General features: G+C 39.1%; 1 protein-coding gene across 2 annotated transcripts in view; it reads right to left on the reverse strand.

Moving 5' to 3' along the window:
- Window positions 1-17,268, reverse strand: part of lgi1.S (leucine-rich, glioma inactivated 1 S homeolog) — a 34,245-nt gene extending 16,977 nt beyond the window's left edge. Inside the window, exons 1-3 of one of the 2 annotated variants that reach the window (XM_018227509.2) lie at window positions 16,672-17,267; window positions 16,199-16,270; window positions 4,251-4,322 (exon numbers count right to left, since the gene is read on the reverse strand). In XM_018227509.2, the coding sequence (XP_018082998.1) occupies window positions 4,251-4,322; window positions 16,199-16,270; window positions 16,672-16,868 (341 nt within the window). In that variant the 5' untranslated portion in view covers window positions 16,869-17,267. Of the gene's footprint in view, window positions 1-4,250; window positions 4,323-16,198; window positions 16,271-16,671 lie in introns of both variants that reach the window. The other variant, XM_041571021.1, reaches the window with a different exon arrangement.
- Between the last annotated feature and the right edge of the window lie 221 nt (window positions 17,269-17,489).

Below are 17,489 nucleotides of genomic sequence, written 5' to 3' on the forward strand. Positions count from 1 at the left end.
CTGACGGGCTTTCCTGATCGATATCTGGCCGAAAATCGGCCAGATCTCGATCGGGGAGGTGAAAAAATCCCGTCGGATGTGTGCGTGTATGTGCATTATGATCCGATCGTTGGGCCCTAGGGCCCACGATCACATCAGCCCGGGATCGCCCACTTCAATGTGGGCATATCGGGGAGAAATTTGGCTCATTTGCCAAACGAGCGGATCTCTACGTCTATGGCCACCTTTATTAGTTGCCTTGCATATCTAATGTGTCTCTACTTTATACTTAACATTATACACTGTTTTCAGACAGAGCAATATTTTATGTCGATTACAGTGATAGCTAACATATAAAAGGTGCCTGCGCATACATAGATAAACATTTCTACCAAAATAACGCTACATGGGCTGTTTTTCAGTATAACTGAAGCAAAAGGGGTGGCAGCAGGCACAAGTGCAATTTCAGCCCTGCCATTTGTGGTCCACCCACCTCCTATTTTTGGATAATGGCACAGGGAACAAGAATAGTAATCCCTTTCCCTGTGGAAGTGGAAGCCCATAGACAAGATGTCTCCAGCAGATTTTTAAGATAACCAGACCACTCATAAGCTACCTAGACTTCTTGATATGACATCTTCACTTGAATTTATTTTGGCCTCATATAGGTGGTGTGTCGAAATTCCCACACACGGAACAGTTTATGAGCAATGTCTTGAGCCCAATGCCCAAATGTTGTTTGTACTCTTTGTCAAACGAATAAAGCAATAATGAAACAGAAATTATTTACTCTTCATAAATCCTAACTTCAACATAGTTCAATGATAGTTTTCAACTAAAATAGCATCTGGTCATTAAAACAATACACAATATATTCTTGAGGAATTCCTTAAAATAACACAAATAATCACAACATGTGAACTTTTCTTCTGGATACATCCTGAAGCGAGAGCTACAGACTCTGATGGGACCACCATGTCCCTCTTTATTGCTGTGAATGTTGCAGGCTGAGCTCATCCAAGATATCTAGAATTCATGTGGCTAAATCATTAGTTATAAATAAACTAGTATAAACTGAAATCTATTACAGTCTATTCTTTTCTATGAGGATTTACTGCCAGTCTCGGCAAGTGACTAGCTACACACTTACAGAGTATAGAGTATCGATTCATAAAAACTGCAAAGAACATTTATCGGATGTATTTCAATTCTGTTAAGAAGGTGAGCAAAGAGAAAATGTGGACAGGCCTAAGATAGAGGTTTGAAAATCCAAAAATGATGCAGACTGGTTCTGCCAGGAGTAAACTATATAGTGTAGAAACCATATAACTGAGAGCAAGTTAGATGCTGTTGGCAGAAGACCCTCCCATGATGTTTTAGCTGAGTTATAGTCTGGGTTCTCTGCAACAGGCTAAACCTATCCCATGCAGCTCACTGCTTCCAAACACATGTGTCTGGTCAATCTCTAGGTCAGGTTAATTGGGACAACTCAGTATTCACCTAGTCAAATGTATAACTCTTGCCACCTTCATGTTCCCTAGTAAGGAAAACTCACAATTGACAGTTGTTTTTCTAGCCATGGGGTCTTCATAAGTCAGCTTTGTTTAAATGTCTTTGAGAATAACTTCCCAACTCATCAATTAAAGACAGAGGGGGTGTTACACTTAAAGGGCCATTAATATAACATTTGGAGAAGATGATGAGCCTTGAGCTATTGCAGGGTGACTATTACAATGATGTTTTATTTAAAAACTTTGCTTTAGGGTATGGGAGAGTGACTGCACAGGGTCCCCATCTAACCGCCCGGGGTACTTCACTTTTAATTTTACTTGTTAACTTTATTTCAGTACAGAACTAAGTAGAGGCCCACACATACAGTTATACCTCTATGCGTATTTTTCACATTGTTTTAATTCAGATGATCCATTACAGAGATTCTGCTTAGCAAGGCCTGGGGGTGGAAGATATTGATTTTATTAGGTTACCGAGAGAGCATTTTGAAGACAGTGAACCTTCCTGCAGCATCTGTATTTTCTCTTTTCATGCTGGTAAAGGCTCTTGACAGATAATCACATCCATTAAATACACTTGCATCCACAACACTGAATTCCATAAGCAGTTTTCCTCCTTTAAAGGAAAACTAAAGCTTAACTAAAGAAGTAGCTAAAATGTTTTGGGCTTCTGTACCAGCCCAAGGCACCCGCAGCCCTTTAGCAGTAAAGATCTGTGTCTCCAAAGATGCCCCAGTAGCTCCCTATCTTCTTTTTTTCTGATTCACTGCACATGCTCTGTGCTGCTGTCACTTACTGAGCTTAGGGACTCATTCACAATATACAGTACACATAGAATAGAAATGTCACAATATAAGGCTGATTAGTAATTAATACAGATAATTACTACATGGCAGCACAGAAACCAGTGCAATTAGCATCAGAATTTAATAATCAGCCCTGTAGCATCAGTTTCTATTACAGATAAATCTCATTTTCTGCTTGATAATTTGTGACGACCCCTAAGCTTAGCTTCTCAACAGTTGCTCAGAGCCCACTGAGCATGTGAGTGTCGCAGACACTTTCCAAGATGGTGACCCCCTGTGACAAGTCTGAAGTCCTGGATCATTGCTGCTATTGACAAGCTGAAACTTGAAAATTGCTGGTGCAATAAGTTCAGTGTATAAAATATGCCATTTTTAGCCATAGGTTTAGGGTTTAGTTCTCTTTTAAAAGTGGAAATGATAGCAGATTGTTTGCCTTGTAAACAAAAAATTACTTTATAGGGAATATAACCTTTTTTTCTGCGTTGATTATGTGGGCATATTTGGAAGGAACTCTGTTTATTTTTTCGTCTATATGAACAGAAATTATAAGGGTGCATGACCCTTTTCTGCCATATCAGTTGCCCCTGTAAAGTTGTAATTAAACATTCTACATAGATGACAACAGTAACATTACCGTTAGCGGTTATAAATAAATAACGGCTTTTTTAAATTAAAATAAACCGTAAAAATAAATATGGTTAAAATGTCATATTTTATATAGGGAACTTATTGCACTAGCCTAAACTTTCAGCTGCTCAATAGCAGCAATGATCCAGGACATCACAGGGGGTCACCATGTTGGATAGAGTCTGTGACACTCACATGCTCAGTGGGCTCTGAGCAGCTGTTGAGAAGCTAAGCTTAGGAGTTGTCACAAATTTACAAGCAGAAAATGAGGTTTGTCTGCAATATAAGCTGATGCTACGGGGCTCATTATTAAATTTGGATGCTTATTGCACTGGTTTCTGAGCTGATGTGGTAATTATATGTATTAAGTACTAATCAGCCTCATATTGTGACATTTCTATTCTGTATAAATACTGTATATTGTGAGTGGGTCCCTAAGCTCAGTAAGTGACAGTAGGACAGAGCACGTGCAGTGAATCAGCAGAAAAGAAGATGGGGAGCTATGGGATCATTTTTGGAGGCACAGATCTTCCCTGCTAAAGGGCTGTGGTTCCCTTGGGCTGGTACAGAAGCCCAAAAAATAGTGTACAACACTATTGGTTCTCCTTTAAGGGGTCAAGCTATGAATAATTTCCACTGAGTAAAAAGAAATAATCTGTAATTAAGGTGGTAATTAAGGCTGAATGGTAAAATGCACTTGGCACTGGATGGCCAAATAGAAGAGATCAGATTATTAGGTTTGTTCAGCCAGTGGCCTGAGCTAGTGACCCTGAATGGAACCCATTTCCCTTCTAAAACTACAGCTGCCCAACCATCACAATAAGGCATCAGTTGATAATGTTTTACAGTAAGTCCAGACAGATGACTGTAATAGGATGAAACTGCCCCATGGTGCCATACATGCACACGCAAGCAATGCTAAAAAGGGGCAAATTCTCTGACCAAATGGCAGTGCTTTCATGACTGTTAATATCCCTAAAATAGAGACTTAGGGACCATAAAAGACATGCAATAAAGACTGAACCATGCATCAGTGCTCAAACAGACAAACAAGTAGCTCGTGGAATTGTGAAGCTAAGTCATGTCCATGTAGAAATGTTGTAGGGCCTTCTGGTGTTCTAAATAAATTCACAAGAATTTATATTTAGGACTGAAACTTCATTCGGCAATGGAGTGACTCATAGATATTAGATTTATGTAACATGACAATGAAAAAAGCCAGCAATGAAATAAAATGTGGATGATAACATTAGTGGATCTGAGCCAGGCTCTTGCTTTGGTAATGGGTTATTATAGTGATGTTGATGTTTCCTTTAATTATACTTACAAGTACTCTAGGTGAGGGAGACCAGTAAAAGCATCATCACTAATAGCATCAAAAGCGTTTGATGTGAACAGTCTGCATAACATATGAAAAATTAGAACAGAAGAAAAAAGAATTGATGTTAGCAAATAATTAGTCGAAGAAACAGGGTTGCAAGTCATCTTTTCAGGTAACTAAATAAAAAATAAAGTTTAATGTTTGTCAACGGTCTAAGCAGAAATGCAGGGTAACCTTAGCCTGCAGGAAAACCCAAATTATGTGACTGGGACTCACAGAAACCTTTACTGATTTGTCCATCACTTTTTATTTACAGTATGCCCCCGACCTCTGTGTTCCCTAGTTGTCTGTTTCCCTTTCCTGCTACCCAGGAAATTATGTTTCTTACACAACAATAATACAACCCCAAAGAGGGTGTTTTATGTCACTGTATGCATATACTTTGTATGGGGAACTGACTATTAAACTATGCTTGCTGGTTTGTACTTACTGGCAGCAACATGATTATTGACAGTCTCAAGTTAGTGCTGACTAGTGATGAGCAGTTTGATACATGGTTTAGGTGGGTTGAGGTTGATATTTGGGCAACCATTGTAGGTTTGGATTGGGTACTAGTCAGACTGGGGGAAATATAATCCTTTTCTGGAGCTAAAGATTCCCTGTCTTGGAACCAGAGGCATGCACAGAAGTAGTGTAAGAAGAAGGACTGGAGGGTATGGGTGGGAGATAGGTCCTACATTTTGCAGGTTAAAAAAAGTGTTCCGTTAGACCATAGCAGCCATTTACTATGACCCTGGTGCAAGTGTTAGATCATTAAGGGGCAAACCCCTTAGTGTTAATACAAAAACCCTAAAAAAGACCATAGTACTGGCACTCCCTGACTTGCTTGTCTGAATGACACTCAAGTAAGGAGACGTGTAGGAGTGAGGATGCCTATTGCCCCCCCCCCGACACACAACCTATCCAGTGGTCCCCAACCAGTAGCTCGTGAGCAACATGTTGCTCTCCAACCCCTTGAATGTTGCTCCCCTGTATGTGGCCTCAAAGCAGGAGCTTATTTTTGAATTCCAGGCTTGGAGGCAAGTTTTGGTTGCATAAAAACGAGGTGCACTGCCAAACAGAGCCTCAATATAGGTTTACAATCCACATAGGGGCTACTAAATGGTCAATCACAGCACTTTTTCATTTTTCATGGTAGTGTTGCTCCCCAACTCCTTTTACTTCTGAATGTTGCTCATGGGTTCAAAAGGTTGGGGATCCCTGCTATAGACAGTATATCTTGCCCTCAAACTTGCAGTATGGCAGATAATTGGCACACTCAATGCAAAAAATTGCTTTAGTGTTGGGGCAGACGGGCAGATTCTGCATGGCGACAATCTGCCCGAACTGCCTTCCGTCTGCTTGAATGAAGAATCGCCTGCACTAATGCACTCGCAGCACTCTGCAACTTCTAAGTTATTGTAACCAGTTTTGAATAAAACACAGGTATGTCAGACATTCAGGAGTCACTAAAAATGTGTGATGTGAATTATCTCTTATCTCTGTAAAATGCAGGACATGTTGGCACGATATATAGAATAATAATATAATGACATTGCAGTGCAAAGAAGTGTGTGCATCTATGCATTGTAATTTAGAGAAAAACAAAGCACATTAAGATAATGCAAGTCACCTCAGGAACCTTCCTACCACCTCCTGAACATCACAAATGACTCCCAATACTGCCCCATAGGTACATGTTAATAAAATACAGCGTGGTTTTTCCTCGTGAGGCAGTGTGAAGCTCTAGTACATTATATCTCCCCTATGGGCAATTAACAACATGCAACTCTTGTTTACCTTTTCAGCAAGTGATTGCTGACATTTTATCTGCCTGTAATTAGGTCAGTGGTCTGGGCAGAAAGGGTGGGAAAGTGAATCCTTGTCCTAGAGAAAGATCTCACATTAGCAGTTTAATCTTTACCATCATGTTTTCTCTGGCACCACTAAACATATGGAATTGAAAAAAAAAGACATAAACACATATGTAATTGCAATGTCATGTTTTAAGGAGGAAGAAATCCCTTTGCATGTGTATTAATGTATGAGTATTTGGAGCACCCAGGCAACAAGAGCACTGAGCAGCACCCTTTCACTAATGACTGTCCCTTTGCTTACTGGAATTTTCAGCCACATTATTGCTCTCCGTTCATGAACCAATTGTAACTAAGTGAACAAGTACATGGGATGGTTGCCAAAATCCTAATTGCCTAATTGCAGTGTCTGTGTAGTTATACTGTCACAATAAATTAGCTCCTGCTTCCTTTGTTTTTTCTTGCACATGTTAATAAAATATGCAGGGCCCCAATTCACTGAGAAACCTGTAAAAATATATGTGCCTATGTCGTGGAAATCCATCTGTACATAACGTGTCCTCAATTTAATTTTCCAAAGAGAAATGGTATCAGTGTTGGGGGACTTCTTGATGTATACAAGGGAGGAGATTCCCCAACCCTCAGTGAAAAGGGCACTCATTCATAAAGATTTTTTCTAAGACACCTAAGAAGCTGAAAGCAGACTGCATTCATTTCAGCACAATTTATTTTTTATGGTACTCCCTTTTAATATAGTGAGATGCTAGCAAAACTTGTGCCTACTCTGCCACCAAAGAGTATTGGTATACCACAGTTTAATGATCTCTTAAAACCATATTTATAAACACAGCTTATTATACACAGACATTTTATATATATATATATAAGGTAGACGCCCTCGCAGGTCTTAAATTGTAAAAACTGTTACAATTGAAGTGCAACTACTGCCTTTCATCAGCTTCTGTGAATTGTTTTTTGTAGACAGCACCCCTGCACATGCACTTTTTGGGGGAATTAGTGTTTGGTAGACAGGTAAGCGTAGGATTTTGAGCTTAGACACAGGGACACCAAGGCTTCGGACATAACACAGGTTTATAAGGGTAGGACTACACAGGCATTTTCAGCGCGATCCAACGCACTGCACAAAAACGCAGGCATCAAGTCGGATGCAACGGAAATAAGGTTAGATATGCAAATGTCGCATGAAGTAGCAGCATTGATCTGACGAAAATGCCCATGTAGTCCTACCCTAAAGCACTGGGCATTCCCAACAAAAGGCAACAGAAAATGTTCAGGGTACAGTTCAACAGCTTCAATGAAAAAAATTCAGGGTTTTCCCCCTCCCTCTGGGCTTTCACCATCAAGGGGAACGCTAACCCTCTGGAACTTCAGAGCACTCGGGCTTCTCACTCAGTCCTCCTGGCTTCCACTTCTGGGACTCAGGCTCACTACCCTCTGCCAGTCCCTTCTCCCCTCCAGGGATTTAGGCTCACCAGCTTCTGGAACTCTCTTGCTGGCACCAAGACCCCTTCTGCCAGGCACTGTCTCTCCCAGCAGCACCCCACTTTCCTCCACTCTAGGAGGTATCCAGAGAGCTCTAAGCTGTGGGAACCAGGCCGTTTACCTTGGGTATCTCCTCTGTCAGCTTCCACTTAAATAAATGGCTGAGAGGGAGTATTAACCCTATCTGTGCTGGGTATCCCTCTGCAACACATATCATGCAGTTTAAATGCACTCTTTTCAAAGCACTTTCCTCCAAGACAATGGTGTTTCCTAAACCCCCTGTCACAATACACACACACACACACACACACGCACATATATATATATATATATATATATATATATATATATATATATATATATATATATCTATATCTATATATATATACTGTATGTAATATGACCTTACATAGCACAGATATTCTTCATTATTCACTGGCACCATGGAGCTTCCAAGCTAAGGTCGGAACCACATTCAAACAACACACACTAGGGTCAATACAATAAGGAACCAATTAATCTGTCTGTATATTTAAGGGGTGTGGGAGGAAACAATAGCACCCAAAGGAAATTCCTCTCCGGAGCATAATAATTCCTGGTCAGAAAGATACTCAGGACCCCCTGCACTGCTTACCACTGCTAGCACAATAAACCACTGTATTGATTGCTGTGGAGGTTTATACTCAGGGAAAATCAATCTACCCAGGTCAGATCTTAAGGTGTTGCAAATCAGGACACAAATACTCATAATACATTGCATCCTAAACAACCATAGTGTTCTCCTTGAGACTGAGAAATCACGAGACCAACCAGCAATGGAATGGGAAGCAATCCTGCCCTTTTGAGCAGACATGCTGAAAATAAAATGGAGCAATAAAGCTGAGTAAAGGATCTGACCCAAAAAGCATAATGCCTACAAGCTATTAAATCATATACATACAAAATATATGTTGTGTGCCAATTTATAGAGACAACATGGTTGACCGAATTTTGTTCACCAAAGATAGAGGAAATACTGGTGGGATGTTTGGCAACATCTGACAACAATGTTCGTATTGTAATGTCCTGATGTGCATGAAGAATTATACATTTGAACATATGCAAGCATTGTGGCAGCTTTCAAGCCCATATACAATAAATAAATAATTTTATTTATAATTAATTATAAATGTAAATATATTTACATTTAGTTCCTGCCTGAGTGTACCTTACAATCCAATTTGCTGCCCAAGGCACACAGAGACTCATTTATCAACACTGGGTAAATTAGCCTATGGGCAGTTACCTATAGCAACCAATCAGTGATCAGGTTTTTAAAGCCAGCTGCAAGTAGAACCATGAATGCAGCAATCTGATTGGTTGCCATGGGTAACTGCCCAGGGGCAAATTTGCCCAGTGTTGATAAATCACCCCCAGTGACATACAGTACAGCTGCCAACCTGCCAGGAGAATAACTGGAGTACCCCAAGGAAACCCATACACACAGCTACCAGCTCCATTTAGATTGCCATAAAGATCTATGACTTTGAGACTACCATGCTAGCCACTGTGCTAACATACAGCTTATTAATTTATGACCCCCAAGGCAGTGTGTAAAGATCAAAAGTGGGTGCAATACTGTGTTCATTTTTTCCACTTTCATGCTGGTTTCCCTGTTACATTCAGCAGGGGTGTATTAGGAAGGGGAAGGGTAGCAGCTAGGTGCCCATGACTCTTGCCCTCTACAATTCCCTAACTTTGGCATCATAGGACAGAGGCTGCACTATGGCAGGCAGTGTACGGTGGCATCCCCTGATATTAAGTTTTCCTGCATTTCACATTATTTTTATTGTCCCACCAATATAATAAAATCATAATTTGATTTTCCTATTTTACATTTTTCCTGGATTTTACACAGTTTTTTTCTGTTCCCCTGAAAAACATAAAATTGGGGTTATACCGAGTATGGACAAATAGGAGCAGTCAGGGAACTAAAATAAATAAAGTGAAAATACTTTAATTGGTCAACAAATAAGTTCCGCTCATATTGGACTTGAAAGGACTTGTACTCTCTACTGCACACCCATTCAGCTGCTGTTTCTGACCATAATAGTGCTTTCATCCAATGTACAGGTATGGGATACGTTATTTGAAATCCCGTTATCCAAAAAAGTTCTGAATTACGGAGGGGATGTCTCCCATAGACTCCATTATAATAAAATATAATAAATAATATAATAAAATAAAAATGATTTCCTTTTTCTCTGTAATAATAAAACAGTACCTTGTACTTGATCCAAACTTAGATATAATTAATCTTTATTGGAAGCATAACCAGCCTATTGGGTTTATATGATGTTTACATGATTTTCTAGACCCAAATTACAGAACGATACGTTATCCGGAAAACCCGAGTTCCCGAGCATTCTGGATAACTGGTCCCATACCTGTACAATATTCCAACAAGGCATTACATACATCCAATACATAAGGATTTTCAGTAGTGTTATATTACAGTTATTAGTGGTATTCATGCTACACCTACTGGGTTCCAGTTTGCTGACAAATCTGTTTATTACAACTCTATTGTCTAATGTCTCAGTTAATGCGAATGATATGTGATGTCACATACTGTTTTAATTCCACTGGAAGATATAGTACAGTATATAAATCAATTTAAGGCTTCCAACATTTTCACAAAACCTTTCCCTCTTTGCTCAGTTTCCATGGACACTGAAGAATACTATAAAATACAGTAAATGTGCAAGAAAGGATATTACATTTGGTTGTCATGTCACAAGTTATTCCCCAACATGCAGTTTCCACTGCACTGGAGCATTTTCTGTTTCTTTTTTTTATTTTTTTTGCCTTACTCCACGTATAATTCTGTACAAGGTTCTACATACACAGGGTCATTATTATTTCTTTACAATATAATGCTCCTATTTTATATATATATATATATATATATATATATATATATATATATATATATATATATATATATATATATATATATATATATATAGTCTATTGAACGCTACAAAAATGGATCTGGTGATAAGTAGGAGAGCCAAATAATTTGCATTTGTTTTTGCAGCCTCAACAATATGGCAGCTACCAGTAATGTAGAAATTGGATTTACATACAGTAGATGTGGCTTCATACTTTGCTTTTTTCTAATGCAAATGGGTATAAAAATATTAATGCATTGTTAAATAGGTTGTTTTTCCTCTATAGTGCTATATGTTCAGTGATAACTTATATTTTACAGTAGGGGGTAAAATATTCTCTGTATATCTATAACAACTAGGTTAAGATCATCAAATATATGCATTCATGCCGATAAGGTGGACCTACTTTTTAAAGGAGAACTAAAGCCCAACTGAAGAAGTTGGCCAGAAATGTTATACATTATGTTTTGGGCTTCTGTACCAGCCCAAGGCAACCACAGCCCTTTAGCAGTAAAGATCTGTGTCTCCAAAGATGCCCCAGTAGCTCCCCATCTTGTTTTCTGCTGATTCACTGCACATGCTCTGTGCTGCTGTCACTTACTGAGGGGACCCACTCACAATATACAGTACACATAGAATAGAAATGTCACAATAAAAGGCTGATGAATAATTAATTCAGATAATTACTACATGGCAGCACAGAAACCACTGCAACTAGCATCAGAATTTAATAATTGCCTTGTAGCATCACCTTATATTACAGGACAACCTTATTTTCTGCTGGATAATTAGTGACGACCCCTAAGCTTAGCTTCTCAACAGCTGCTCAGACAGAGCCCATTGAGCATGTGAGTGTCACAGACACTTTGCAAGATGGTGACCCCCTGTGACAAGTTTGGAACAATAAGTTAAGTATATAAAATATGGCATTTTTAGCCATATTCATTTTTAGAGTTTAGTTCTCCTTTAAGGTCAGTAAAAGAGTGCACCACTTACGCTAAATCACCATAATAAAACGCCATCAGTGGCTCTACCTGCTTTGGTTGCTATAGCAACTCTGAAACTGACTGGAAAGCAGAATACAGACAGACTGGTAATTTAGTTTTGAGGAATAATGGTATATTATTATGCACTCAGGTACAGAACAAAAAAGAAATAGCAATGACGTACATGTTAATCTGATATAGAAGGACTATAACGTTATATTTAACACCTGTCAGTCACTTGAGGCTCAAATGTCCTTCCTGTACAGAACCAAAGAGCGCAGACTGGTTTTCTGTTTTGTAAAGACCTCCAACCTGCTGACTGTTACATCTTGAATCATGGCACAATTTAGGGCACATACCCATAGCTGCTTTGTTCATCAGAGTGAACTAAATTTGAAGTGAACACAGGGCAGAAAGAGGGGACTGTGACTGCAGCCACAAAGCATCAAAATGAACCCTTTCTGTGCAGCACTGCAGACTGTGTACTAAATGGTAAGTGCATTGCTGGTGCATGAGCCTTCAGGCATGTCTGATATGCTGGGATGGCATCCACTAGTGATGGGAGAAGTTATTCGCCAGCCGTGAATTCCAGCGATTCGCGAAAACGCAGTGAAAATTCGCAGGCATCAAAAAAAATGGACGCCGGCATCAAAAACGAGACGCCATCGCAGTTTCGTGGGAAATTCGCGAATTTGTTGGCGAAGCGAAACACCCCAAATTTGCCCATCACTACATAGTTACATAGTTAAATTGGGTTGAAAAAAGACAAAGTCCATCAAGTTCAACCCCTCCAAATGAAAATCCAGCATCCATACACACACCCCTCCCTACTTTTAATTAAATTCTATATACTGTACCCATACCTATACTAACTATAGAGCTTAGAATCACAATAGCCTTTAATATTATGTCTGTCCAAAAAATCATCCAAGCCATTCTTAAAGGCATTAACTGAATCAGCCATCACAACATCACCCGGCAGTGCATTCCACAACCTCACTGTCCTGACTGTGAAGAACCCCCTACGTTGCTTCAAATGAAAGTTCTTTTCTTCTAATCTAAAGGGGTGGTCTCTGGTACGGTGATCCTCTTTATGGGTAAAAAGGTCCCCTGCTATTTGCCTATAATGTTCTCTAATGTACTTGTAAAGTGTAATCACGGCCCCTCGCAAGCACCTTTTTCCAGAGAAAACAACCCCAACCGTCTACCCTCATAATTTAAGTCTTTCACACCTCTAACCAGTTTAGTTGCACTTAGTCTCTGCACTCTCTCCAGCTCATTTATATCCCTCTTAAGGACTGGAGTCCAAAACTGCACTGCATACTCCAGATGAGGCCTCACCAGGGACCTATAAAGAGGCAGAATTATGTTTTCATCCCTTGCCCCAAATTACTAGCACCACCTAAACATAAATACATATAAATATATACATTAAAATAGCAATCATAGGTATGTGCTTTGCCTTCACTAATTCAGGTGGTCCAAGCAATACAGGTATTAAGGTTAGGTTAGACTTGTTATCCAGGAATGCTTAGGACCTGGGGTTATCTGGATAATGGGTCTATCAGTAATATGGATCTCCATTCCTTAATTCTACTATCAAATTATTTAAACATTGAATAAACCCAAAAGGATCATTTTGCCTACAATAAGTATTAATACCTTATATAAATATATTTATCTTAGTGAGGATCAAGTACAGTGTACTGTTTTACTATTACAGAGAAAAAAATGACTAATTTGATTAAAATGGATTCTATGGGAGATGGCCTTCCCATAATTAGGAGCGTTCTGGATAACAGGTTTTTGGATAACAGTACCTTTAAATTATTATATGAAAAACATTCAGGTGGTGATATTTTCTCAGTAGGTGGAACACATATTGGACACCATTAATCACATTTATTTATTAGGTCAAGGAACTACCTCTATGGCTCTAAATATATCCTATATAGATGTCTATAATTAAAGCATACAGTCCATTGGTCTGTAGGCTCATTTAAAGCAAACTGTGAAATTACAAAAGATAAAGAGATATTTCAATATCTGTTTTCATTTGGATGTTTAGACAGAAATCAGACATCCAGAGATGTCATTATTTATCAACACTGGGCAAATTTGCCCATGGGCAGTTACCTATAGCAACCAATCAGTTATTAGCTTTTTAATGCCAGCTGCAAGTAGAACAATGAATGCAGCAATCTGATTGCCCATAGGCAAATTTGCCCAGTGTTGATAAATGACCCCCAGTGTCTTTTAGGTTGGGCTAAAGTTCTCAGGGGGCAAAAGGCAAGTGTTCTACAAAAGGCTATTAATGCATGCAATGGCAAATGGTTGGAATTTTAATATACAGTACATGCTATAATACTGACATATCAATGTGCCTTTACATTTTGTCTAGAGTTTAGTCCCTTTCTGTGCTGTCAGACAGTAACAGTTATTGTTTCATGGAACCGCTGTTACAAAATCAAAAATAAGCACACAAAATTCAATTGATAGAGCTTAAAAACTGGTCTTTTCTTTATGTATTTTAGTATATAAAATGGCTAATGGCTTTTGTAGAACGCTTGCCTCCTGCCCCCTGAGAACTATGTTGGTTGCCCTGTCTTTAGGGCCATGTCACATAATGACATTTCTGATGATTGTCTGAACTTCCAGTGGCTGTAATATGTTTAATCCTTTCTTTGTAATTTCATAGTCTGGATAAACCTACAGTAATGTGTAATGTGTGTAATGTGTCATCACCACAAACCAACATATAATTTTTACAATAGCGTAGCCACTAGGGGGTACTAATTAATTGAAAGAGAATTTAAAGGGGAAACACACCTTAAAATATTTTTATGGTGTAGTCAGTAGTGTTTGATCAGCTTTTTTGTGTGCTTTTGGCATTTAATTTTCTGCTGACATTGCCTGACTTGATTGCAAGACCCTAGAAATCAGGCCTGGAAGATGAGCAAGAGAAATACTGTATGTTATAAATATTACACACACTCTTATAAAAGTGTGTGCGCGTCTTAGATGCAGGCGAGTATACATCACTGGGAAGATTATTTGCCGTTACCTATCTCTTACATAACATTTTCAAAAAATAATTAGCCACCTCCTGGTTAAAAAGTCACTAATTTCTCTAGGGGGTCCTTTATCCTGGGGCCATATTTGCAGAGGTTATATATATATACAAATACACAGCGCCCATGGACTAAAGCTTATGTCGCAAAGTTATTCTGCCAAAATGATTCTTATATGCTTGGGGATGGACTTTTTTCTGCCACATCTGAAGTGGTGTTAGCATAAAACGTAACATACCAGATAAAGCTGCTTCCTAGCATTGGCACCCCTAACATTGTATGGTGAAATTGTCCCATGGTGCACTCCATACCTTTATTCAGCAATTTTTTTGTGCAAAAAATACAGCAGCAGCTGTAGCAATGCAGGAGCATGGAGCATCTTATCTATGTGTATGGCTGACCTCGTCATTGATTATCCTAAGATAGATATTTTAGATTGCAGAGAATTCTCTAATAAGAGGTCTTCTGGTAGAGAATTCAGATATATACGCACATCATACATATTACTGAATATATAGAAGCGTTTATGGATTATGGTTGATTTTATATTGGTTTGACCCAAAGTAGAGGGCTGAAATCAATACACAAGGGTTGGTAACATATACGAAATCAAAGAGAAAAAAAACTACCTAAAGAAGCATGTTCAACATACTTACTCTGGACTGCCAGGGGCTGTTGGGAGTTGTAGTTTCAATTATTAAATAAGAGATGCACATGCAGACACACCAAACTGGGACTGTAACCATAAAGACTCAGAGTTGAGACTCTGAGCTTGTTGAACATCCCTGACATGAATACTAAATATAAAATACTACTATGTCCAGGCTGGCTCCTATCTGTATCAGCATCCATGATTTTATAGTGTCAAGAAAAATAAGCGTGGAATCCTTTTCTAGAGCATATATCCACTGGAATGGTGCAGCAATATACCCAAGGGTTTCAGCAGAGGAACAGCATAGGAGTCCCAGTCTTAAACACAGTCATCTGTATAAAGTACTGTTATTTTACTAGTGCAAAAGAAAGCACATGTATGTTATATATTCTCTCTCACTGCCACGGCCAAGAAATTCAGTAAGTGGAAGCACATGAACATGACTCAGGTAACATAATTTAAATGACAGCAATGCCATTTGGGACTCCTACTGTTTTACTACAGCATAGGTTGATGGCATGATACCAGTACAAATAAATGTAATATTCCTAGACACAGGTATTTAGAATTCTGTTGTGGGCAAGCTAAGCAAAAAGCAATGAAACCACAGGTTCCTCAGCAAAAAGCCTCCAACCCATCTGATACATCAAGTTAATCCATATGATTTCACCCTACAGTGTAACAAAGAAATTAAACTGCAGATTGCAGCAGATATGTGTGTTCAAGCTTGCTGCAATGTCCAGGCATAGTATAACCATCAGAAATAGCCGCATCAAATCAATTGATTATAAGTGCTTACATATAAAGCCAGTCTCAGCCCTAGCTGTTACCCTGCCTCGTAATTTATTAGAAAGGCAATCATATTTCCCCTATGAAAAGGCAATCCTACTCTTGCTGTATAATTCCATACTGCAAAGCACACTAACAGGGTTATATTAGAAGTCAAGGTTTCTTACAGGAGCTGTAGGGATGGTATGTGTAAAAAACTCCCCTCTGGAATCTCTGTAAATTCAGATCTCACAAAGGATCTACAAAATAGGAAGAAAATATATATCAATGCCTTGAAAACAGTCTAGATATACATAAACACCATAACAGGGTAAAGAAATGCAATTCATGCAGTGTCACATCAAAAGACATGCAATGCTGCTGCAAAAACAAGAGAACCCTTGGGTGCTAGACATGGTCTGGAGATATGTGTCTTTGGTTCCTGGTCTGCTAACCAAAGTGCCTTTGAATTTTCTGTATTCTGCACAACATATTTAACACAATGAAATTATAACAAAAAAAAAAACAGAATGGCATCACAACATAAGATCATTGCAGCTAGCAGCAAAATGCTACTGTACGACAGCTTTAAAAAAGGTGATTGGTACTAAAAAAAAGCATTATAGAATGGCCATAATGAGAAAATGCTTACAGCCCTTACAGTGAAATAACATCAGGAAGGAAGGTGCGAGGAATAGTTTTGGCATTTTCACATAAAGCATTGTCTTTTGTACAGGTACACCAGATAGGGCATTTCGACTTAGGTTTCCTGCCCTCGCTCCAGTTGATCAGCAGAAGCACAAATGAAAAGCTGAGGAGAAAAGAAATCCGTGCAGAGGATCTGCTGACAGTCCCCATCCTCTGGATCGTCTATGATTCCAGCTAGCCCCAAGGATTTCCCAAACCATGAAAAATGTCTTTTCTTTTAATCTCTATTCAGCTGTCCTTGTCTATTGTCCGGCCAGTCCAACTCTTTCTGTCTCCCTCCCTGGGTTCTTGCCTCTTCTTCAGAGCCTCTGCTGCTTACCGCTGAGCTGTGGATTGAGCAGTGTGCAGCAAGAAGACTAAAGAGGGGAATCTCCTACTGTTTGTCAGTACCGAAGCGAATGGGAGAATACATGCAGTTCCATGTAAACATCAAGCACACAGCGGACAAATGTGATGTGTTGCCCTTTTGAAAATGCACAGCTTGCGGCTTTGAAAGGGAGGCCCTCTCCTAGTAACCAAAAATAGTACAGCTTTATGTTTTGATGGGGCTGAAAAAAGGGGAGGGAATTCATCATTTTCACTGGATCACTTCTGCCTTAAACCCACTGGGAATGCTCGTTGACATATTGCAGGGCACAGAAAAAGCCAACAGGATTAAAAGAAGTAGCATCATCTGGAATAAAATATCAATTCAAAGGAATACTTGCATCATCACTTGCATTTTTCTATTCATGCTAGTAGCTGGGGACAAGAAAACATCTTATTGACTGT

This window comes from Xenopus laevis, chromosome 7S (genome assembly GCF_017654675.1).
Source record: "Xenopus laevis strain J_2021 chromosome 7S, Xenopus_laevis_v10.1, whole genome shotgun sequence".
In the NCBI taxonomy this organism is placed as follows: domain Eukaryota; kingdom Metazoa; phylum Chordata; class Amphibia; order Anura; family Pipidae; genus Xenopus; species Xenopus laevis.